A 23,928-nucleotide genomic window follows, 5' to 3' on the forward strand; every position below is an offset into this window, starting at 1 on the left:
ATGAGAAATCAAAATAAAAAAACGTTACATAAAATCAAACTATTAATACATTTCACTTCTTTCTTTTTGTTACCATACAAACTGTTTAGTATAGTGTCTCTTTTTGTGGTTCTCTCTGTTCTCTCTCACTGTCTGCTTCTCTTTCATCCAGATGTCTGTGGTAGGCCAGGGACTGTTGGCACAGACAGAGTCTGTGTGCTGGTGTGTGTAATGCGTCTAAATAAACTCACACACTGCACAGAGATATGACTTCGGACAAGTCAGCAGTGTGGGAACATTTGAACAGTTTATCTAGCCTCTCAGACGCAGCCCATAATGTCTGTTTAATCAAAGCTTTATGTTCTGGTCTGTGGTCTCCTCCTCATCTGTTGCTTTTCTCCTTCAGCCTTTCCCTCTGTATCCTCCTTTGTGCAATTTCACCTCCCCAATCCCTCCTTTCTTATTCCCTCACTCCACTCCTCTCCTCTGTCTCTACAGAGCGCCATCGAGTCTCTATTTGGGGCATCACTGACAGGAGTAGCATACTCCCTCTTTGCAGGCCAGCCCCTCACTATTCTTGGCAGCACGGGGCCTGTTTTAGTATTTGAGAAGATCCTCTTTAAGTTCTGCAAGTGAGTTTGAGCAAGTTTGCATTGTAGTAAAAAATGCTCAACAGTGTTTTATGTTGATTCCCATTGTCTACCGGTAATAGAAATTCTTTGTCTTTCCCAGGGACTATAGCTTGTCCTACCTGTCTCTACGGACCAGCATTGGTCTGTGGACTGCCTTCCTGTGTATCATCCTCGTGGCTACAGATGCAAGCTCTCTGGTTTGCTACATTACCCGCTTCACAGAGGAGGCCTTTGCAGCATTGATCTGCATCATCTTCATCTACGAAGCTCTAGAGAAGCTCTTTCATCTGGGAGAATTGTACCCTGTCAACATGCATAACAGCTTGGACAACCTTACTCTGTATTCGTAAGTACTGAGATTTAAGTTACATGAATGATTAAAGGACCATTTGTTTATTATTGTTTGCTCAGTATTATATTTTGTGAATTGTTTGCACAGGTTGCATTAAATTTAGCTCTTCAAATTGCTGTCTCTGCAAGAGTGCGTTAACTGATAATGAGAGAGGTTAAAATTTATATTATCTTCTTCTACGACTACTTCAGCTGACTGGTTTACTGGGAAAACCCTAAAGTCTTATTAAATTTTCATTTAATTTCTGATTTGTAACGGGCTTTGACACAACCTCAGAGGGACTTGTCTGCCCCTGGTCTCAAAGTAGGGACTTTCCACATTTTCTATTACAGTCTTTAGATTAAATTCCAAAGCATCACATAAAGTAGTTCCCTCTTAAGGAAAATATAATTTTACTCGGCAGATACACTGTAGCATGTACTTAAAGTTTGCTTTAATTGAACCTTAAACATTATTTCTCACAGAAGGCTCAAGGTACAGACTTTGCTTAGTTTTGAATCCTCTGTCCCCAGGTGTCAGTGCTCTCCACCATTAAATGCTACAGATGAGGTCATGCAGAAGTGGAACCAGTCTGGATATAGTCCAGACTCTATCGAATGGAGCAGCCTCAGTGTTTCAGTAAGACTAGCGCACAGTGACCTCTAGTGTAAAAAAACAGAAATTACAAACACAGTTTTAAAATTGGAGAACAAACAGTGAAGCTTAATGTTGACTTCATGCATTGAATCTATGTAGAGCACATGCCATAGCTTCCCCAAGTAGCTTTTATACCTGTGTGTGCGTGTGGTGTGTCTCTACAATTTTCCCACCTAAACAATTGCTAGCAGTGGAGTTTCTCTCTTCGAGTTGCTCCATTGTCTTCTAGCTGATTTCAAAAATGGCACCAAAAGAAGTAGCCAGAAATGCATGGAAGGAAAAGGTGGTGCTTTTGTACTGGGAAGTTACATCACTAGAGAGGTGTGTGTCAGGTTACGGTGTAAGTTACTGCATAAGGTTTCAGAAAGGTTTGCCATTACATACCTACAGCGTAGATTTAACACAGAAGTTCAATTCCACTATAAGCCAATAGTCTACATTATACAGACATTTACGTTTATTCGGTAATTCACAGTTTTAGTCATAAGCACAACCCCCAGCAATACATCTACCTCTGTAATACAGATGATTCATTAAATTACCAATTTTTATCCTTTTTCTTCTTCTTTAAAGACGTGCAAATTGCTCCATGGAGACTTTGTGGGTCCTGCCTGTGGTCACCATGGGCCGTACATCCCAGATGTTCTCTTTTGGTCTGTTATCCTCTTCTTCACAACCTTCTTTTTGTCATCATTCCTCAAGCAGTTTAAAACAGAAAGATACTTCCCCACCAGGGTGAGATGTTGGGCTTAATTTGTTTATGTATGTTATTTCTTTTGTAAAACGCAGCAAAAAGAAGCTTTAAAAAGACAAAAGAAAGCACGGTTTAATCCCTAATCATGTAAAATGATGTTTAAATAGTACTATTTGAAATATGAAGCATCAGATCTGTAACATCACATGTCATTATATGTTTTGTACACCTGGTGCACGCAAGTGTGGGCAGATTAACCTAAAAGGTTCTGACACTATGTAAATGTTTGTATTGAGTCATTAGTACAGGAGCAGACTCATGTTCAGAAAGAAGAGATCTTCCTGCATCCTCCCACATAGTACCGTCTACAGTGTTATCACTCGGTGTAGGCCGGTGTTGGTATTGTGTAAACTGTAAAATGTGCAACAATTACTTTGATGGAGCTGTACCTACAGAAGGAAATGATATGAAGTTAAGCAGCTTCGCTTCTTTGTTTTAGGAATACATTTATAAAGGGTGGCTGAAGGCACATGTCAAATCCCTAAATAAATTAATCTATTTTGTATATGTGTGTGTTACATAGGTGCGATCCACTATTAGTGACTTTGCAGTGTTTATAACCATCATGATTATGGTGCTAGTGGACTACCTAATGGGGATCCCGTCTCCTAAACTGAATGTTCCTGACCGCTTTGAGGTAGGCATATTGTTCATCTGCATTGCTCCATTTATTACTATTGAGTACATTTTTACAGATCGTAGCTATTATCTTCTGTAAGCTTTAAATAAAGTATATAATCTGTAGATAAAGTAAAGGTTTTGTAATTCTATTGTATTTTACTCAAGAGTTTCTTTACAGTGTTAGCAGTCTCTTCTCAGAGATGTAAAAGTACAGATTGTGTGTGCTTAAGGCTTTCATATACAAAAGCTCTTGCTGGAATAGTCTAGATTCTGACCAACACATTACAAGTAATGTGTAAGATAAATATTCTCAGTTAGTTCATACCTTATATACTTAATGTGGCTTGCACTTTTCCCCTCAGCCAACTTCAAAGAACAGAGGCTGGCTAATGGATCCGTTAGGAGAAAACCCTTGGTGGACACTGCTGGTGGCAGTACTTCCTGCCATGCTCTGCACCATCCTCATTTTTATGGATCAGCAGATCACAGCAGTCATCATCAACCGCAAAGAGCACAAGCTGAAGGTCTGACTTTTATCTGAAAGTATTTTGAGAAAGCTTGTGATAGGGTGCCAAGGGAGGAACTGTGGTATTGTATGAAGACGTCCGGAGTGAGAGAAGTATGCTAGGGTACTGCAGCATATGTATGAGTACAGCGAGACAGTGATGAGGTTTTGCTGTAGAAGTGACAGATTGGTTCAAGGTGGGGGTGGGATTACATCAGAGATTGGCTCTGAACCCCTTCTTGTTTGCAGTGGTGATGGACAGGTTTGACTGATGAAGTCAGGCAGGTGGAAAGGTAAAGATGTAAGGAGTAGAGTTAGTGAAAGTGGATGAGTTTAAATACTTGGGGTCAGCATCCAAAGGAATGGACAGTGCAAAAAAGAGGTGAAGAAGAGCGTGAACACAAGTGTCAAGGGTGATTTGTGACAGAAGGACAGCAGCAAGAGTGAAATGGAAGGTTTACAAGAGAGAGGAAGAGCAGTGAGAGGGTTTATGGATGTAGAGAAGGAGGACATGCAGAGGGACGGTAGAGAAAGGGTGAGACAGATGATTCAGTGTGGTCACTCCTAAAGGGAGGAGCTGGAGGAAGTATAAAAAGTTTCACAAAATTTATTTTTATTTTTTATTTTTTTACAGAAAAAGGCAAATAGCTGATTGATCACAGTGAATGAATCTGTCACAAAGATTTTTCTCTTCAGTCTTGAAATTTCGTGTATGTCCATGCCTCTACTTCTCGTATCTTACAGAAAGGATGTGGCTATCACCTGGACTTGCTCCTCGTGGCAATAATGCTGGGCGTGTGCTCCATTATGGGCTTGCCGTGGTTTGTGGCTGCAACCGTCCTCTCCATTTCCCACGTTAACAGCCTGAAGGTGGAGTCCGGCTGCTCCGCACCGGGAGAACAGCCCAAGTTTTTGGGAATCCGGGAACAGCGAGTCACGGGATTTATGATCTTTGTCCTGATGGGTTGTTCTGTCTTCATGACATCAGTGCTCAAGGTGCGATGGGGTTGTCAGTGAAATAATATTTGCTTCTTCATGAGGATTTGCTTCCCCCTGTAAATCACTGTATATAATAATGTCTTTTGATTATTTGACACAAGTTGCGTTAATTCCGTGTAAACTAACTAATGTGTTGTCACCTGGCACAAGTGTGTCATAGATGTTTTCAGCTTTTTGCTTCATGTACCGTAAGTTAAATATTTTCTAATATGTTGTTTGATTTGTGCTTTCGACAGTTTATTCCAATGCCGGTTCTGTACGGAGTCTTTCTCTACATGGGTGTCTCTTCCCTCAAAGGCATTCAAGTAAGTCTCTCCCCTGCTGTCTTTGAAGATAGTGCTGCCCTTCTATTCAGAACAGAGCAGGAGTCTGGAGCTGTTAGTAAAGATAAGTTTGCCCCCTGCTGTTGCAAACCTTTAATGGTAATTCAGAGTCCTTGGGAGCTTCTCTTAAATGTGTTTCCTCCTCTGAATAATCTATTAAGTGATACTTTCATGCATTTGTATTTCTTAACTGTTTCACTGACTCTCTTTACTCTAGTTCTTTGACAGAATCAAACTGTTTGGCATGCCTGCAAAGCACCAGCCTGACCTGATCTACCTGCGCTATGTGCCACTGTGGAAGGTCCATATCTTCACCCTGATACAGCTCAGCTGTTTGGTGTTGCTCTGGGTAATCAAGGTGTCTGCAGCAGCTGTTGTATTCCCCATGATGGTAATGACTCAGCCTTACTTATTTTATCACTTCATTTTTACTGGAGAAGAGTTATAGAAATGTTTTTAATGTCACAGTTATTGATCATTCATCTGTATGTTGTGCCAAATAACAGTATAGCAGAGGGTTTCTTTTATTAGTATATATGATTTTATTGTGTAATTCCTTTACTTTATGTTTGGTTTCATCTGTAATTCTAGGTTCTGGCGCTGGTCTTTATCCGAAAGCTTCTAGACTTTTTCTTTACCAACAGAGAGCTGAGCTGGCTCGATGACTTGATGCCAGAAAGCAAAAAGAAGACGGAGGATGATAAGAAAAAGAAAGCGCGTGAAAAGCTGGTAAAACTCATCTGTTTTCCATAAGTGAACATCACAAGTTTATTTGTAATTTGAATTTGAAAGAAGTTTTTGCTTTTCTTTGCATTAACAGAAAGTTGGCTGTAGCAGATTTTGTGTCAAAAATGGGGAAGGCGATATTTTACTGGGATCACTGGACAGAAAAAAAAATCATATTAACTTTTGAGCATGATGTTAATGATAGGAAGCAAGTTCTAAACCATGACAGGAAATGTATCCAATCACAAGCCTTTTCCAATGATAGTAACTAGTATACAGAACTAATGAATAAAAATATTAGTTCTGTATACTCAAGGTTTCAAGGTTTTATAGGATTAAGGATTAAGCAGACAGCCTTGACCCCGAGAGTGGAGTTCAGAGCATTTGTGAAGAGCTCATGCCTTTGCTCCTTCTGTGGAAAGAACTTAAAAGTAAGAGGAAAGAGCTGGAGGATGACAGCTGACTGTTTTCAATATCTACTTGAAGGTCACAACCACTTCTGCTTCCAAATGATACAAAATTAAAACTGCTCCTCAGTTACAAAAATTTACTAAATGAGATTTTTTTTTCTTCCTACTGTACTTCAAGACATGCACTGAAATGACAAAAATGTAGTTATCCTTTGTTTTTCTTCCTAATTTGCATTTAAACAGTAATACTGCAAAATCTCTCCAAATGCTCCATCTGTCTTTGTTGTAAACAACAGCTTTCCAGATCGTGTAAATCCTTCTGAAGCTCAGATTGGAAGACAGTTTAATTATACTACAATTCGAGTGGGTCCCTTAACAGTGGATCGAATTAAATTGCTAATTAAATTGCTATATAATTGTGGCAACTAGGCAAAATCAAATGGGTATATTGGTCTTGCAAGCATGGCTGTTACGGAAGAAGAGAGTTTTGAATCAAGTACTTTCAGTGCTACACAGCCACGGGAGACCAAAACCCAATATAATATAAGCCCGGGCCAATAAGCCAGATGTTAAAGGTGATTTGAATATGAATAAAACTATGAGACTCAATTGTTGGAGGATGAACCTCACTGCAGTAATAACTAGTTTTTAAACTATAGATGCATTTGAATCTAGGATGAAGAGTCCGGACTGGAGGAAGAAGAAGAGATGGGGATTAAGGACACTTATGAAGACTCAAACCGGCTCAAGATCCCAGTGAAGGAACTCTCAGGGAGGTGAGTAATGCACTCTATAAAGCATCCTTAAAATGTCAGATTGTGGGATGGAGAGCTGAATCTTCTGTAAATTTTCACTTGGGAGTGAAGTGTATTCATGTTAGTGACCGTAAATCTCACATACTACTATAATATTTTTATCTTATGGCCTCATGGCTAAATATATTTAAAATTTTTTGATCCAGATAAATAAGGATTTCACTAATTTCGTATGTCTTGACTTCTGCTGTGTCTAAACTTAAAAAATATGTTTTTATCTACAGCTTGAAATGACAATTTAAAGACTGGTCATCAGCTGTGTGTTATGTCCATCTTAACAGATCATACAGAATAGAAGTAGTGACCCACAGCGTCCCATTGTGAGAAGAGGTAGCATGGCTGTGTGTACAATGACGATGATGATAATAATAATAATAATAATAATAATAATAATCTCTGACCCACATTGCTGCATATTAATAATGATAATAATAATAATGGATTGCATTTATATAGCGCTTTTCGGGGCCCTCAAAGCGCTTTACAATTCCACTATTCATTCACTCTCACATTCACACACTGGTGGAGGCAGCTACAGTTGTAGCCACAGCTGCCTGGGGCAGACTGATAGAAGCGAGGCTGCCATATCGCGCCATCGGCCCCTCTGGCCAACACCAGTAGGCAGTAGGTGAAGTGTCTTGCCCAAGGAGACTTTGCCCAAGGACAACGACCGAGACTGTCCAAGCCGGGGCTTGAAGCGGCAACCTTCCAGTTACAAGACGAACTGCCAACTCTTTGAGCCACGATCACCCACGATTAACCCTGCTGATAGTTTGTGCATGGGTGAAATTTTCAGACCATAAAAAAACAGATTTTCAAAACAGATGGTTTTAAACACACTGCTTTGTGTATTCCTGTCTTTTTGTTTTTATTATTATTATTTGTTTTAAGGTAAAAAGGTCTATGATAGAATGATTGCCTTATCTAACTAATAATATGCATACAGTCAACTCTCAGGAATACCCCTTTGCCTAAAAAGCAAACAGCTCTTAATACATGTTAACACAGAAGTTTGTTTGTGGTCTGTCTGGTCAGCCATACTGTGTTGTTAACTTGGTTTAATCTCTAATATATGCATGTTTGCGTCTGCCTCTCCTGCACTGATCCTGTCCTGCTGTCTTGATGTCTACATGCCTGTCTTCTCTTTTTGTTTCTGTTTGTGTGTGTGTGTGTGTGTGTGTGTGTGTGTTTTCATTTTGGCATGTAGTTCTGACACTGACCCCTTGGTTGTAAATATCTCTGATGAGATGGCCAAAACCGCAGTGTGGAAAGCAGTGAACTCGAGTGCAGAGTCTTGTGTCCAACCTGTGAAGCTTAGCGGAAGGTAGCTATGCCATCTCCTGGAGTTTTCCAGAGCCCCTGCACCCAACTCTGTTACTTCAATATGATATGCTCGCTAAAAACAAGAGGGACTGCTTGATAGTGCTATCTTAACGTACGCTGTAGTCAGAAACTGAAGCTAGTTACTGCCTGGAAGTCCACAGCGATTGCAGTTTTGAGTGTCGGGAATCAGTTTAATCCTGTAAAAGCAAAGATAATAGTTTCTGTTCCTTTTAGATCCCATAGCTGTTAACCTGACTTGAGTTGACAGGAATATATTTGCAGCAAAATGGCATTCCTCAATAACAGTTTGACATAGTTTGCACAGTAATGCATGTCAAACTCTGATTCGGTTTCCTTGGAAAGGCAAAGGGTAGGAAACACTTAGAAATAATTACTATTTATCACCTGGTTCCATCGGACTGGATTCTGATTGGTCCCACATTCAGACTGCACCCTGTTTCATTTATCCTAAACATACTTGCTGTCATGATGTGTATCTCCTAAAGTCACAAAGATTTTTACAATTTGTTTTAGGTATCTTGAAAAACTGAGTACGTGTGTTGATGCAAAGAGGAAAAACACAGTACTGTGCAAAGGTCTTGTGCTACCCCTTATTTCCTTATTTCAAGGAGACAGACTTCCTTGTTATTTTTTGAAGTGGAATTGAACAATAGTTTTGCAGACTTTCCAAAGGAATTTCAATGTTTGTATTTTTTGCTGCTTTCAGTCCAGTCCTCGTATCTGCATTCTTTTCATAAGAATGTTTCTTTTGTTGTTTGTTTGTTTTTTTAATACATTTATCACTGATCTATGAATCACCAAAGCATAAAAAAGGTACCTAATTGAAGGGATGAACCAGTGTTGTGTTGATGTGAATCAATTTTGAGCTTTATAGTTAGACTGCTGGTGACAAAGAACCTATTACATAAACACATAATTTGCTTTCATTCATTTATTTAGTTCATTTTGAAAAAGAACCCAAAGATTATCACAGTTTGACATTCGTTGGTTGGTTTCCAAATGCTTTTCTACATCTATTTCCCACCTTACTATCAAAATATGCAAAAATATGTGGTGGTTGAAGACTTTTGCATTGCACTGTAAACCGCCTTTTTGAGTTACATGCATATTAATTTCACTAGATTTATCCATCCACCCATAGATGTCTTTAGATTTAGGCACAAATCTAAGTTTCAAACATCTAGGGACAAAGACAATCAGACACAGAATAAAGACAGGTAGCCTCCCAAGATTTATCCACTATGTCTGCTGTCTTCTTGCCTTGAATAGAAGTCCTTACCCTGTGGGCCACTTCCTTGTTTTTTTGTGTTGTTTAGTTTTGATTTTTAAAAACAGATCCTAACTTGAAGTTCAGTCTCTAAAACCTTTGCACAGTGCTTTGTGTTGACAAATCTTTTGCCACAGTTCTCTCATTAAGTCCCATCCTTACCAAGTTGTACTAAAGCTGGTAAAGTCTTGTAAGTGTTTGTAATTAAGACCTATCACTCCTCTACCTGATAGAAATCACACATTTGTAGTTGCTCACAACCCTTAACACCTCCATGAATCTGCCTACACACTCATTTTCTCTCTATTTGTTAATCCCTGAACAGCCAGGAAAAGGTGGCCTGTGTTAGAGTCGACGTCAGCCCAGACACACCTGGAAGAGACTCCACTACCGAGACGTTCCTGTAATAAATTGTGCAGAACTCCTTTTGTCCTCAATACCTTCTCCTTCACAACACTTTTACCACACCGATGGACGCAATCTTAGAAGGAAAGGGGACACACTGAACTGGAGCAGCACAACCTCTCTGCAGAGCTCCTTCAGGGCAGCAGATGAGCTCCCTTAAGGATGCGAGTCTTTCTTCAACACACGTCTTGAAGTCCTTCATGTACAGAATGTGTACGAATGGTTGCCAAGATGAAATATAAAGGATAAAACTCCAAGAAACAAAGGAATTCTGCTGTAACTGCCCACCGATGTTCACTGTTCAGAAATTCTCTCTGTCTAGCAGCCATTTATTACTCATTTGAAGCACAGACACCAAAGGAAGGGGCCTCACTGGTGGGGGTGTTCAACTGTGTGAATTTTACTTTTAAACCATCAAAACTTTTATTTATATTTATATTTTACTTTTGTTATTTTAGCTGTTCATTTTACTCTACTTTTTCTTTCTTGTTAGCATTCTCCGTTTCTATATATTTAAGGTGGAACTGAGACCTTTCACTAAAGTACACCAGCTTTGAAACCTTTTTGATTAAAGCCATTCAGGTACTGTCAGCACCAGATAATTCTATTTTATATTTAGTCTGGCACAATAAATGACACAAACCAAAACAGACAGAGGTACATTCAGATACTACTACACTACCACACTAATATTACTGCGTACATCTTTGTCAGATTTGCTCATGAATAATCTCTCCTGTCTCTAGGGGAACACTCAGTATTGATACTGCTGCTCAAAATTAGTTTTTACTGTAAAGCCTCACTGTTCATAGTGTATGTGATCTTACTGAAATATCACGCGTATGTGTACTGTGTTCTTTTCGTTTGTAATATTGTAGAAATCTACTTCAGAGGCCATACGAAGTCTGTACTGTATAGTAAGCACTTTGCCAGTATAGTTTCTTACCTAAGATGAATTATGGTGTGTTAATAAAAAGGTTACTCCTCCCCCCTCTGTATTCATACATCAGTCATTCAAATTTTAATTATAGAACTCAGGAATCTTGAGTGATTTCTGACTGTTGTCATTTGATATTTTAACCCTCTGGCCACTGTGTTTCTCTCATGGCTGTCATCACAACTATTTTACCTAATGCTGTAAATCATGACATATACAAAGGTGCGAAAAAATGAGAGAATATTTGTGACCCCCAGATAGCAGCACCTGTTTTTATACTGTCTATATTATTGTATTATTATTACCGTATGCGTGGGTGTGTGAGTACGAGCGAGCGTGTGGTATAAAGATAATTTGTTTAGCGTTGCAAATCATAAATCATTTTATGCAAAATATTTCTACTGTATATGTAAAAGAATATATTATATTCTAGGAATTCTTATTTTGCTGACAGCAGTCCTGTTTTAGCAATAAGTGTTCCATACTGTGCAATGGACGGACTCCTGAACTTGGCTAATATTCAGGCAAGGAATTATTCATCAAACAACTTCTGTGTATGTTTAATCTGCTCTGTCTGTGTGTAGCTACAGTGACTATACGGACAATAGCTTATGTGCCTTGTTGAAGCTCTTTGTGTACAAGTCTAGTACTGATAGTTTAAGTGTTCAGAAGAGAGGTACGGGCATACGCGGTGGCACCCAAAGATGGATCGTAGAGTGAACGAGGACACGGCTCTTCCTGTCGTAGTGTAATGCCATGTCTGTGTGAAGGTTGTAGCCTGAGCCATTCACTCAAAACAGTGTAGTTCAATTTATTCTTCCATTTAAAAATGTAACTAAATGCTGTTTGTCAGTGTGTTTGTGTGTTCTACTATCACAGCTAGTGTTTGCTCACAACATAAAAGCTCTGTAATCAATTTTGAGGTACTGTTTCTTTTCTAAGTGATTAGTGTGTGTGTCAAAGTGTTGTGCCGTCAACATCCAGAAAGAAGTGACATCTATGTTAATTTATATATTTGATTAGTGGGAATAATGATTCATGTGTGGTTATTTCACTACATATGTGGACGTTAAAATGAAATGTAAAATGTTGTCATTAGTATCATCAGAGACGGTTAACGTCCACCAACCAGCTAAGAATTTACGATTCCTGTTGTTTATCTTGTTTTTCCACATTATGAGGTTCGACTTAAGATGCATGAATCTGGATAAACGATCAATAACGTGAAGGAGTTTCTGGCCTCTATTGTCACACCAACAACGCGGAGTAGAAAATGCATTTGTTTTGTACAGACATCAGTGAAGCACACAGCGTCCAGTTGTTAACTTGAACGATGACTCTTATGTCATGGCTGATTGTTGAAAAGCAATAAAAAGGAATACAAGGTGATTTTTCTTCTGTCTTCATTTAAAAAAAAAAAAAATACAATTTTTTTTCATTAGTTTAGGATTTACGGGTCGCATTTTACCTTATGTTGTATTGATAAATAACTTTCAGTCAACATGATTTAAAACCCAGAACTGTGAAGTGCACTCACTAGGAGCTATATTAGGTACATCTGTTAGCAGTCACTTATTTCTCATTTAAATGACAAAGCTTGTTACTGACCAGTTTCGCCCCCATTTGGACCAGAATGCCTCCATCCAGCAGGAAAAGGCGTCACAGTGCTCAAACGAGCTCAAACTGCTTTCTCGATCATCAACACAATAGGATGTTTTTCATTCTGAAGACAAAAGGTGGCAGCAGAGATCTGTTATAAACCACTGCAGACAAATACAGCAGGCACTTTTTCAGTTTTATAGTTCACACAGCAGTGGGTTCACCACTTAATTGGTCAATTAAACCTCTTCTGGGGACTAATAAGCTCTTTTTTTCTCCACTTAGCTTCTAGGAGCCCGTTAAAATACAAATAAAATGCATTTTTGTTTTCTTGCACTTAAACTATAAATTCATGTGCAAGGTCAGCATAAAGAGAGGTGCAATCCGGAATAGGTGGAGATATGTGGATATGCATATTTATTATGGTCTAATAATTTGGTTTGACTAAAACTTGGCCTTATGTGACATTTCAGCTGTGCATGTTCTCCTTCATGGTAAAGTACAAGTCAACATGACTACACTATATGCATCTGTGCCCGCTGAATGAAGGAGGACGCGCAATAAGCCTGTTTTTAATGTTACAAAGAAAGAAAAGAGACACGGAGGAAAGAGGTTAAACCTCTTGAAGATGTGTCATTGAACAGCACAAGAACTGAGCAAAGGACAGTTTGACAATATGTTTGACAAGGGAAGGGCAAATGTGTATTATTAGTTCAGGACTTTATTTTTAATCATGTTTTTTCACGAGTGTACATCAGCTTTAATGTCTTACGCAAGAAACCATGTCATGGAAAAGATTTCAGATACTTCACTTTGAAGTACTGCCAGAAATGAAATCACAGTCCCAGCAGTTTATTCGGGTTATTAAATGAATGGTTACAGTAATTTTAATTCTACTGATTGAGCATTATATTTGAGCAGCATGTGCCCAGCACTGTTTCAGGCCCATGCATCCGGACCAGAGCTTGCACAGCAGACGCTACAATAAATCATTCCAGTAAGTATTCAGTTTTCTCTTTATTAAAAAAAAAAAAAAAGGATCTTCTGGCTACAAAGTGTATTGCAATTTGTAGCCCAGTGAAAAATAAATTCAGGATATGCTTCTCATAAGAGCAGAAATCCTGCTCAGCGCGAACAATTCAGTCATTATTTGTGTTCCTGTGTTGACCTGGTAGAAACGAATAACCACGTGATTAAATTACAATAAAAAGCATTTTAATAAACGTTAGAATTAGTCATTTTCAGAAAATCCAGAGACGCACAGCAATCAAAAAACAGTGAGATTTTTTTTATTGTCTTCTCAACAGCCAGAACTTCAGTCAAAATAATAATTTCTTCTGTCATTCAGTAATCTGAGACTGTCTGAAAGCATCGTTTCTCCTTAAAAAACAAACAAACAAGAAAATCACACGTTACCAGCCAGCATCACTGGGTTTCACTTAAACACAGTACAAATGTGTTTCATAAAGTCTTGGGCCAAAATAACTCATGTATTACAGGCGCTACATGATTCACTATTAATCACTGAAATTCAGCTTTTACACTAACGTGGCTCTTTTAAAATGTCTTATTGTAATATAACGACAATTACAAATAATTCATTACAATTCGAGCAAAACAACTATTTCAACAATGGCTTCTTACAAAGAAAAAATAAAGATTTAGGTGCCAAAAACGCAGCAGTTAATTGTCGTCCCTATGTTTACATGCCGTTGATAGCAATCAATTCATACACCGTGAACAAACTTCTCGTTGGTTAGTTTAAAATATTTGTCTTTGTGCAGACAAACAAAACAACTTCACGTAAAATTGCCGTTTTTTCCTTTTTTAAATCTGTGGTTCTGCTCAAAGTTTCACGTAGACTATTGGGAAACTGTAACACTGCATTGTAAAAGAAAGAGTTTCCCTAACCTGGAGAGATATTCACCCTCCTCTTAAAGAAAATGCTTCGGTGGGGAACTGTGGCAGCACATAGTGCTTGTGGTTCAGTTAGCGCCGTTTGGTGGCCCCTCTGGGATGAGTGACATGAAAAAGGTTATGATGAATGACCATGTGGAGGACAAGAAGCCTGTGTGGGGGGCGCTGTTAGGATCTTCCGCTCCTTCCTCTCCGCTTTCCCCATCCTCATCATCAGAACCGTCATCCAACACTCCTTCCTATACGAGGGAAGTCAAATTACAAGAATCAAGTGAGATTATATCTCCCTGACGCTCAGTGCACAAGATTAGGCAAGAATATATGAGTCATATTTGACTGTGAAATGAGATATCCACTAAATTATCTTCAGGCATAACGCCCCACACTTTATCTACATACTTAAAAAACATTTCTTCATTCCCCTATGAAGTCAAAATGTCATTTTAGTGTTTTTAGCTCATCTTTCCCTTCCACTAGACCGGCAAATTACATTTTTTCTAACCTAATTAAAACAACAACATAAATAACAGACCATCTGAAATCAAGTAAATGTCAAAAAACTGTGATTGACCCCAAGTGACCTCATTTTCATGATCTTTGTTGTTTTCTTAAATTGAGCAATCTACAATACAATACCACTGTTATGAGTTATTAAAGAAGAGTGGTGTACTATATCCTTCAGCTATCTGGAAATTGGTACTTCATTTCACAGCTTATACTGCAGATAAAAAAATAAATGATACTGATAACGATCCAATCAGTTCTGAGTAAAGCACCAGTGGATGAGAGAGACAGTTACCATTTCTTGTAAGTCTTGGTTTTGTGGCTCTCCCTCGGCATCATCCTGATTGCCTCCGTCTCCGGGAAGCTGAAGTTCGTTCTCAAGGTTAAACGGAAACCAGCCCGCCTGATGCCTGCAGGCAGAAACAACGAGAAAAGAAATTACAAATGTTTCACAGTGTTGGTCATATCAACTTATTATTCATTATACTCTTGAGTAATCTTTGAGGTACTTATAATGTGGTATGAAAATAACAAATCCCTGTCGTTTTATAAAAATTCTAAGAGCCTTTAATGTTAAGATAAAGGCAAAATATATAAAAGTAATGCATTGTAAAAACCTAAACTTCTGTTGAGTCTTCATAACTTTAAAATTCAGGTACTTCTTTCCAGTTATATTAGGGGAAATACAACAGGGAATCTTCAATGCAGCGCCGTGTGAAGACACAGGAAATCGCTCTAATCAGAGAGCATTCAACCATTGTGGCCTTCATTGTAAAGGCAACCATTTTTTAAAGATAAATGCTTTCCGGAGAAAAGCATTTATCTATTGTTGTGAATTTCGATGTGAGATGAGACCGAGTATCACCCACAATTAGTGCCTTTTGTTAAAGTACAAATCCAAAAAGGCACTTACAAAATCATGAGACCCAACAATGCAGTAACAGAACAAACACTACTGTAAGTACAGACAGGCAGGATTTTTGAGTATTTCTTAGAGTATATAGAAAATAAATTCGATATTTTATGTGACTGTTTCTTAAAATATCCATTTTCTTGTTTTTCCCTACGCCTGGAACGATGTAGCATTCTGGTACCACAAGAAAGTAGCGATAAAAGCACCTTTGAGTCATTTGTCAGCCACTATATTAAACAATACCAGAATCCAACAAGATGTAAACTCTCCCAGTTAAAGCTAGCGTGTCACCGTGCGTGCTGCAAATACGCTTTATTTCAGTTTCAGAGTTTGAAGAGTGTTTTAGTGTAGTTCGGGTCACTGTATTGTAATGACGGGCATTTAAAACACATGTTTAAAGTAAACTCACAGGTAAAGCACCAGCATGGCCATCATCACCATGACAAAGCGGCTGAAGGACGAGTAGAAGTAGACTATACTGAGTAAGATGGCAGCGCGTGAAAATGTGTACACCCAATCCAGCCAGTCCCGATTGAGCTCTTCCTCGTTCAGGATCTCCCCTCCTTGGGCATTCATCTGGACTTCTGGGTTGCCGTGGCGACCCACTTGGGGTCGTTGACTCTGGGGATGGGACTGGTTAGACTGGGTCGAGGTCTGGTCGGGCCTGAGGTGCTGAGAGGAGGCGGCAAGTAACTGACTAGAGGACGAGAGACAGATGGTGGTAACACTGTTTGAACACGGCCCTAAAAACCTTTTTGTTTTTAAATGGAGAGACTAAAACACAAATGGACTTACTAATGCATGTAGTACTGCCTGGCATACAGCTGCTGCCACCACATGAGTGTCATGGGGTTGTAATAAGCGGGCATATTTGCGGGAGGCATCGACTGAGCAGAGTGTTGGTTCCAGCTGGAAAAAGAGGGTGCAATATGAAAACAGTGACATTCTCCATTTTTGGAGAAGAGGTTTTAGTCAGAGCCAAAGGAAAAACATCAGCATTGTAATCAAATTATTACCGTTAATACTGTTTATTCAGTCAAATATAACCAATGCTTTTGTTTATCACATGGCCAGACATAACAGGAAAACACACCCTCACTAAACCAGAACAACTCATCCATGTGTAAACAACCTCACTAGGATTGTTGGGAGAAGTTTTTATACACTCAACATGACAACATTATATATCAGTAAATTTGGGTTTTTACTGATTTCTGCATAAGTTTTAATTTATTTGGGATTTTTTTCCCCAATCTATACAGGCTCAAATATACACACACACACTCAAAAAGCCTTTTTATAAGTGGTGCTGAAGGTTCTACAGTGTCTTTTACTTTGGCGGGGTCTGATTAATCGTCATAAATGAGTACAGCTGGTAGTTTCTCTTTGCCAGCATAAAAAAAGATTAGGATGCGAGCACTAATTTGATTGACAAAATGCTCATTTGTAAAGTCCAAGGAACTCAGTGAAGATCTGAGAAGATGAACTATATATTTACACAAGCGGGAAAAAGTCTGGAAAAAGATCCAAACTGTCAGCTTCAGGAGATATTGGTTAGGATGCTCAGGAAAATACCAGTAAATACCAGTAAACTGGAATCTGGAGAAGCCAGGAATGAAACCATCAACCTTCACATAACACATAGCAAGTTTTTGGTGTTTTTGTCTTCTTTGGATTTAAGTAAAATCTCTTTGTGTTTTTTTGTTTCAGCTCATTCTCAGCTTATCACCATTAAATAGTCTGACTTTACAGTTGTTAAGCAGAGGTAAATAGCTCTTTGTCATTATATGTTAGCTTCTGCTGCTGTAGCACACGCTAAAACTACAGTTATTTAAGACGCAATGTGCTGAAAGTTGCCAAGTCCAAATCGGTAAGATTGTTATGTAAACATTGCAATGGAAGTGTCTTGAGTAACATGTTAAAACTACTTAATAATCAAGTTTATAAGCAGGTGTATTTGCATTGTTTTTCTATTTTCATCATTAGTTGGTCTAGTGAAACAGTTTCCTGAACTACCCTTCACACCTGCACTGCAGTTCAGTAGCTTACCTGTACATAAATTGTGGATACATCTGGTGGTAAGGGAAGGATCCAGCTCGGTGTCTGAGTCCATCACTGCTCCCTCCCGTAGAGGAGTGGCTATCCTGACCAACTCCATTAGAGTTCTGAGGGGCCTGTAACCAGGGAGGGGGAAAAAAAAGTTCTAGTTTCTTGCTCGTCCAAACACAAAGGCAAGTGACGTTTTTAAATCTCCAGAGATTTGCAAATTACAACAGTTAGGTAGCTGATGAAAGAAAATATGGCGATGATGAAATGAAATGCAAGGTCTAAGAAGCACACGGCTGACCCACCGTGGGACGGGCTGTGCTCTCCTGGGGCTTGTTACTGCAGCTGCGGGTGGGCTTTGGGGAGCTGGGAGGGGTTCGTGAGGCGCACACCAGATGGAGCATATGGTACTCGTCCTGCTGTAGAAGCCAATAAGAGCTCATTATTAAACACAGCTTAAGTGCAGCATGTTCTTTGGACTTGTTATTTTTAAACCTCAAGAACACTTCAAAGCGCTTCTAAATCTATTTTGTGGACATTTGCTTTATTAGATTAATGCAAAGACAAGAATACTATACATTAAGCTTTTCTACAAGGCTACAGATCTAAATCCTTCAAAAGAGTTTTCCAAGTTATTATCTTTGTTAATTACTTATCTGGATATACCTTAATCAGGTGCTGGAAAAACTTTTAAAATGTTGCTTTCAGGTTTAAACAAGACAAAATTAACACGAGGGAAGCAACTGTTTCTAAACAAATCAGCAGTAACTCAGCATCCCAGCTTAACCTGTGATAACTGAAACAAATACACGATTGTTTTTTTTTTTGTATGCCATTCCCCATTTATGTACACATTATATGTATGCATGTTTTGTATGCTGTTTATTTTCTGCTGCATAACTATTGCCAACTGAGCTGCTGCCTATTTTGGCTAAGGACAACTTCACAAAAGAGACAGGACATTTAAGATTTGCAATGTTCCTGCTCAAACACAAACATATTAATAATACCTACATAATATTTGAACATATTGAGTTTCTTTACAAAACAGCATGCAATTATAGGAAAGCCCATTATAAAATGCATTACTTTAATAGTGGCCTAGAGATGAAGAAGAGAAAAAAAAGTGGAACACTGGGTAATAAAACATATTAAAAAATCAATTAAAAGAGAACAACATAAAAAGAAGGAACACAATAAAGTCTCATTAGAGCTGCAATATACCTGTACACACTGTCTTGCTTTGCCCCCTCCTCCATTCTACTCTCTTTTTAGTGGTGATATGTCGGCCAGTTTTTCGTTTTCAAAAATCAATTCACTAGACTTGAATTTACCTAAAAAAGATCAACATGAACATTAAAACTTTTTTCCCCTCAAGACTTTGTCATTGCTGTGCCACCTATGGTTACATAATCATTGTTGCAGGTTACACAAAGAAAACCAGGAGGAAAAGTCCTTCACAGCAACAAATACAAAAGTGAAGTCACTTCATGCCGATAGCAGAAAAATGGGTCAACCTAAGAGTTGCCTAATTTTGCAGGAATCAACATGAAGACTCATTGACATCCAGTAATTGTGTATAAGGTGGCTTTGTTTGCACAAGCACCGAATGTTCCAGTGAAATAAATAAAGATTACATAAGCATGACAAACTACATTCACTGGACACTTTATTAGGTACAGATCTTTGTTAATGCAAATATCTGACCAACCAATCACACGGCAGCAAATCTGTGTATTTAGGCATGCAATCAGGCTTTAGTTCAAACTGAGCATCAGAATGGGAAAGAAAGGCTTTCCCCCGCTTTTTAATCAGCAGTTCCGGCTAATGGTGGTGGTAGCGTAGTGGTGTGGGTGATACTTTGGGAACCTTAGTACCAACTGAGCGTCATTTAAACACCACAGCCAACCTGAGTATTAGTACTGATCATATCCATCCAATCACAGTGTACCCATACTCTGATGGCTTTTTCCACCAAGATTAATGTGCCATGTCACAAAGCCCAAATCATCTTAAATTGGTTTCTTAGACAGGACAGCACAGTGACACTGTACTCAAATGGCCTCCACAGTCATTGGATCTCAGTCCAGTAGAGGGTGGTAGTGGTAGAATGGGAGGTTCACATCATGGATGTAAAGCCGACAATTCTGCAGCACCCGTTTGATGCCATCATGTCAACATGGACAAAAAAAAATCTCTGAGGAATGTTTCCAGTACCTTGTTGAATCTATGCTGCAAAGAGTTATGCAAGTTCTGAATGCCAAAGCATGTCCAACCCAGTACTAGCAAGGTGTACCTAATAAAGTGTCCTTTGAGTGCAATTCCAGTTTATCTCAGATGTGTGGGAAGGTGTTTCTGTGTAGGCTACATAAGTTCTTCCACACCATACTCCATTCTACTTTGAGTGCAGAGAGACTCTTTTGTTGAAATTTTAAACACAGTAAGCAACAACTGCCTGATACATTTTTGTAAATCAGGCAGTTAAAATCTTGTGAGCTGTAGACTTACTAAACTACATGGACTTTAATAAATCCTATGCCTATAACTACACAAACTTACCTTTCTGAGCACATCTTTTAAGGTAAAATGATCCAGCAGGAGCTTTCCAGAATACACCAGCCTCTGGTCTTTGGAGCTCTAAAAATTAAAAAAAAAGGATAACGATAACTGGGTCAAAGAAGGAAGCCTATGTATAATGAACAACACCAAGAATCTAGGTTGCTCAGTTTTGTTTTACATTTTTAAAAGGGTAAAGATGCCAGAAATACAATCATACACTGAAAGAAAACAGAGTTAACGATTAAATGTACATGATCACAGCATTAAAGGGCAGAAACTTTCTGTGAATGAGTGATAAGGATTGGTTTGTAGTAACCTCAATTGGGATAAGTGGGTCTTAAGAGTGGATTTAGCTCTCCTGACTACAACAAGGTCAGAGTGTGATCCTCTTACAGCTTGCATTCACTCTACAGTTGTTAAAAAACACATTTTCTCTTTTAGATCCTGGCCATCTTACAACTGGAAGTGGAAGTATTTTCTTGTTTTTTGAGATTTCCAGAAATAACTTCCCCCGAGTTACACAAAAATGTACAGGCATTTGGATGAACACTCTACAGCTTTATCAGAATGCAGTTTGCTCCCATGTATTTAATTTGATTGCATCAAAACAAGCCGAGAGCACAGAGGAAGCAGAGCAAAGTCAGATTAGCAGCACAATAAAGCCGGAATATAAACGCCTTCCCTTCATTGTGACGTCAAATCTACAGCCTCCAAGGCTCATTCAGCTACAAAGACTCTAGGAACCTCATTTCTTTCCCTTCAGAAAAAAACATCAAGGTTAATGATCTATGTCACTCAGTGATTATTCAACTGAGTGACATAATAAGACTCATGAGGGAACTCAGCAGAACTCACAAAGCAAAAGTAAGCAAAGCAAAATGAAGGTTGAGACTGTGTGAGAGCTAAAAATCAAAACACAATTAAAGGCAACAGAAACAACAAAAAATGCAATTCATTCTCAAAACTGTGTACTGTAAGCTCATATGTAACAACATGTACACACGGGGGTATGCAGGCCATTTCCTGCCTGATATGTGTAGCATAATGCAGAAAAAAATCTGGTAATGATATCAATACACAGTTTGTCCAGCAGAGCGGCTTTCACTGCAGTGTTTGCAATACTGTCACTGTCTGCAGCATATGGAGCAGAATACATGTCACAGCACCATTATGTATCAGTGTGTTCGTTGATTTTGTAACTCCAACATATTGCGTGTGTCATTCATATTACTATTAACTGAAAAAGGCAAGAAAACACTTGTTACACTTGTTACATGTTATGAGTATCTTTCTAACCACATAACTATCTCCCAACACTGCAGTGTTTCTCAAACTGTGGGGCATGAACGACCAGAAGAAAAATGTGAAGTTGAACGAGTGTAATGATTTTTTTTAATCATTACAAGGGAATAACAAAAACAAGAGTTTGCTGATGCAATAGTTTCCATTTAATTAAAATTCAATTTTAATTGTTCTTTTTAAATTGTAAATTTTTGATTAAAATAGCCAGAAATAAAATTCTGCTAACCTCTGAAGTGAAGCATACCAAAACGTTTGAGAACTACTGCATTACTGTATGCCAACAAAACAAATACAGTAGTAGTATTACAACAGCAGCTGCTGCTCCTACTTCAATAACAGTGATCAGCTGGTTTGGATAACAAAAGCAAAGTAGGAAAGTGTTACCATGATCAGAGGGAATTAACACGCAAGTCAACCTCTTACATCAACAGCTTTGATTAAATAAGGGTGAGATACTCACAGGTTTACTCGGGTACACATCAGACAGGTGAGCTTTGAGTTTCTCCACAGTCCAGTTCTGGTAGCAGTTGATTGTCTGGTCATCATATTTCTGGTTGGGAGCCCTGATCACAAGGGTAACAGGATTGTCCACAACAGCTTGATCCATGACTCATTTGTCTTCAGTGGAAAACAAGAGAGAAAGGAGATCTGGACTACGAAGTGTGTGTCCTTGTTCCAGCTCTGTTAGTTTTCAAATAGGTTCCTGGCACCATCGAGGGGAAAAAAATCTCACAGCTGGAAGAAACAGAAATGACAACATGAGTTTAGGGTTGCCCAGGTGGCATAGTGACATATTACGTAGTAAAATGAAGCAAATAATAACAGCACGGGAAAAAAGGGTTCAATATTTTCCGACAGAGAAAGAAGAGTTATTCGTTTTTATCCTGTATTCGCCCTGACACACATTGAACCACACACATATTTCATTACAGCTACAACACTCGCGACAACATTGTAACAAGCTCCCGAACTAAACAATAGCGCTAAGTACAAAGTGTTATGCTCTAACAGAAAACTAACGCTACATTTTGTCAGGGGTAATTAATGGATGGCTAAGCTAACGTTAGCTTTAGTAGGTTCTCTGCTACTAACAGCAGTCAAGTCAAGCTAAAAAAGTTCTCGCCTTGGATAACTACCCGCCCAAATTACAATGATCTAGTTGTAGAACGGTGTTCTTGTAAAACTAAGCTATGATGTACCTGGTTAACGTACCTGGTTTACCTCCGGACAGCAAAATGTTGTCTAGTTGGCTGAACGGACTGAACCTGGTTGTCATACTTCTTTGATGGATTTCGGAAGGTTGACAACATTCGACGTTATACTTATTACTGCCACCTGCTGGACTTTAGTGTGCATTACAACAAAGACACGCTAAAAAAGACTGGAGATGTACGTTTAATATACATTTCAAAGGAGTCTCTGCAGTCCTTTGAAACAGCTTGTAGAACCTCTTGAGCAGCAATTCTTCAAGTAGTATTTTCTGTATGGCCCTATCAGTCTCTGATATTGCTGAAGAGGAATTTTGGCCCTCTCTTCTTTACAAATCTTCTTAAGGTCACTGAAGTTTGCAAGCCTTTGTTAATATACTAATTTCTTAAGATCCTGCGACATGGCCTCACGTTTGACTCTAAATACTTTGGTATACAGAGGAGTTCATGGTTAACCCAATGACTGCAAGTTGCCCAGGTCTTGTGGCTGCAAAACAACCCCAAATCATCAATCCTCCTCCACCGTGTTGTTGATATGAGGTATTTGTGTTGATATGCTGTGTTTGGTTTCTGGCATATGTGGTGCTGTACTATAAGCCCAGATGCCTCTTTGGTGTCATCTGTTCAAAGGACATTGTTCCAGAAATCTTGAGATTTGTTAAGGAACTGTTAATGAAATTTGCGACAATAAGCCATGCTACAATGTTCATTTTAAAGTTTATATTCTTTTCTGGCAACCTTTCCAAACCAGCCATACTTGTTCAGTCTTTTGTAACTGCACTGTCATGAACCGTCGCCTTTAGCTTGCAAACTGAAGCCTGTAGATTCAGACATGAAACTCTTGGATTTTTTTGTCAGTTTGTCCTTTGCAGGGATGTCCAATCAAATGCAAATTAACTCATTTAATTAGCAGCACACAGCTGCTAATTCCCTCTTAATACCCATGGAGGCAGTAAGGGTGTACTTTTCTACTGCAGTTAATTAAAATTTCTAATAGATGTGGACTTCATAATAAAATACTATAGAAAACTAAATTGTTGTGCAAGAAAGAAATGATAAAGAAAATGGAAAAATTATTTGCCTACAAAAAATAGATCATTTGATAAGCACAACCATTTATTGCACAGCATGTTACCTGCATTAAATCTATTAAGTCAGGACAATTTGCATATTAA

At 38.7% G+C, this 23,928-nt stretch overlaps 2 protein-coding genes across 17 annotated transcripts in view; one reads left to right on the plus strand and one right to left on the minus strand.

The window, feature by feature from the left end:
* Nucleotides 1-12,094, plus strand: part of LOC120726429 (sodium bicarbonate cotransporter 3-like) — a 55,818-nt gene extending 43,724 nt beyond the window's left edge. For 11 of the 15 annotated variants that reach the window (XM_040020003.1, XM_040020001.1, XM_040020004.1 and 8 more), the window contains 13 exons: nucleotides 478-611; nucleotides 712-957; nucleotides 1,476-1,581; nucleotides 2,173-2,334; nucleotides 2,877-2,990; nucleotides 3,337-3,498; nucleotides 4,224-4,475; nucleotides 4,715-4,783; nucleotides 5,019-5,192; nucleotides 5,393-5,530; nucleotides 6,613-6,713; nucleotides 7,960-8,076; nucleotides 9,689-12,094. In XM_040020003.1, the coding sequence (XP_039875937.1) occupies nucleotides 478-611; nucleotides 712-957; nucleotides 1,476-1,581; nucleotides 2,173-2,334; nucleotides 2,877-2,990; nucleotides 3,337-3,498; nucleotides 4,224-4,475; nucleotides 4,715-4,783; nucleotides 5,019-5,192; nucleotides 5,393-5,530; nucleotides 6,613-6,713; nucleotides 7,960-8,076; nucleotides 9,689-9,770 (1,857 nt within the window). In that variant the 3' untranslated portion in view covers nucleotides 9,771-12,094. Of the gene's footprint in view, nucleotides 1-477; nucleotides 612-711; nucleotides 958-1,475; nucleotides 1,582-2,172; nucleotides 2,335-2,876; nucleotides 2,991-3,336; nucleotides 3,499-4,223; nucleotides 4,476-4,714; nucleotides 4,784-5,018; nucleotides 5,193-5,392; nucleotides 5,531-6,612; nucleotides 6,714-7,033; nucleotides 7,083-7,959; nucleotides 8,077-9,688 lie in introns of all 15 variants that reach the window. The other 4 variants (XM_040020006.1, XM_040020016.1, XM_040020008.1 and 1 more) reach the window with 3 other exon arrangements.
* A 1,403-nt stretch (nucleotides 12,095-13,497) lies between these two features.
* LOC120726433 (homocysteine-responsive endoplasmic reticulum-resident ubiquitin-like domain member 2 protein) lies at nucleotides 13,498-22,870 on the minus strand. 2 transcript variants are annotated; one of them, XM_040020020.1, is made up of 9 exons: nucleotides 22,758-22,870; nucleotides 22,006-22,280; nucleotides 20,244-20,321; nucleotides 17,990-18,103; nucleotides 17,688-17,812; nucleotides 16,434-16,547; nucleotides 16,048-16,335; nucleotides 15,021-15,135; nucleotides 13,498-14,460 (listed from the first exon to the last, which is right to left on the minus strand). In XM_040020020.1, exons 2-9 carry the CDS (start codon nucleotides 22,150-22,152, stop codon nucleotides 14,290-14,292), a joined length of 1,152 nt encoding a protein of 383 aa, XP_039875954.1. In that variant the 5' UTR covers nucleotides 22,153-22,280; nucleotides 22,758-22,870; the 3' UTR covers nucleotides 13,498-14,289. The 2 variants fall into 2 exon arrangements, with proteins under 2 accessions (XP_039875954.1, XP_039875955.1); XM_040020021.1 differs by having other exon boundaries at nucleotides 22,745-22,840.
* Between the last annotated feature and the right edge of the window lie 1,058 nt (nucleotides 22,871-23,928).

This window comes from Simochromis diagramma, unplaced genomic scaffold (genome assembly GCF_900408965.1).
Source record: "Simochromis diagramma unplaced genomic scaffold, fSimDia1.1 OVJJ01000753.1, whole genome shotgun sequence".
Taxonomy (NCBI): domain Eukaryota; kingdom Metazoa; phylum Chordata; class Actinopteri; order Cichliformes; family Cichlidae; genus Simochromis; species Simochromis diagramma.

What these genes read in the sequence shown, in the direction of transcription:
- LOC120726433 (XM_040020020.1), bottom strand. Translation starts at nt 22,152, where the DNA reads ATGGATCAAGCTGTTGTGGACAATCCTGTTACCCTTGTGATCAGGGCT. An exon ending in ATGTGTACCCGAGTAAACCT is followed by an intron (nt 20,322 to 22,005) that starts GTGAGTATCTCA and finishes TTTAATTTTTAG; the next exon opens with AGCTCCAAAGACCAGAGGCT. An exon ending in GCCATGCTGGTGCTTTACCT is followed by an intron (nt 15,136 to 16,047) that starts GTGAGTTTACTT and finishes TTCTGCCTGCAG; the next exon opens with GCATCAGGCGGGCTGGTTTC.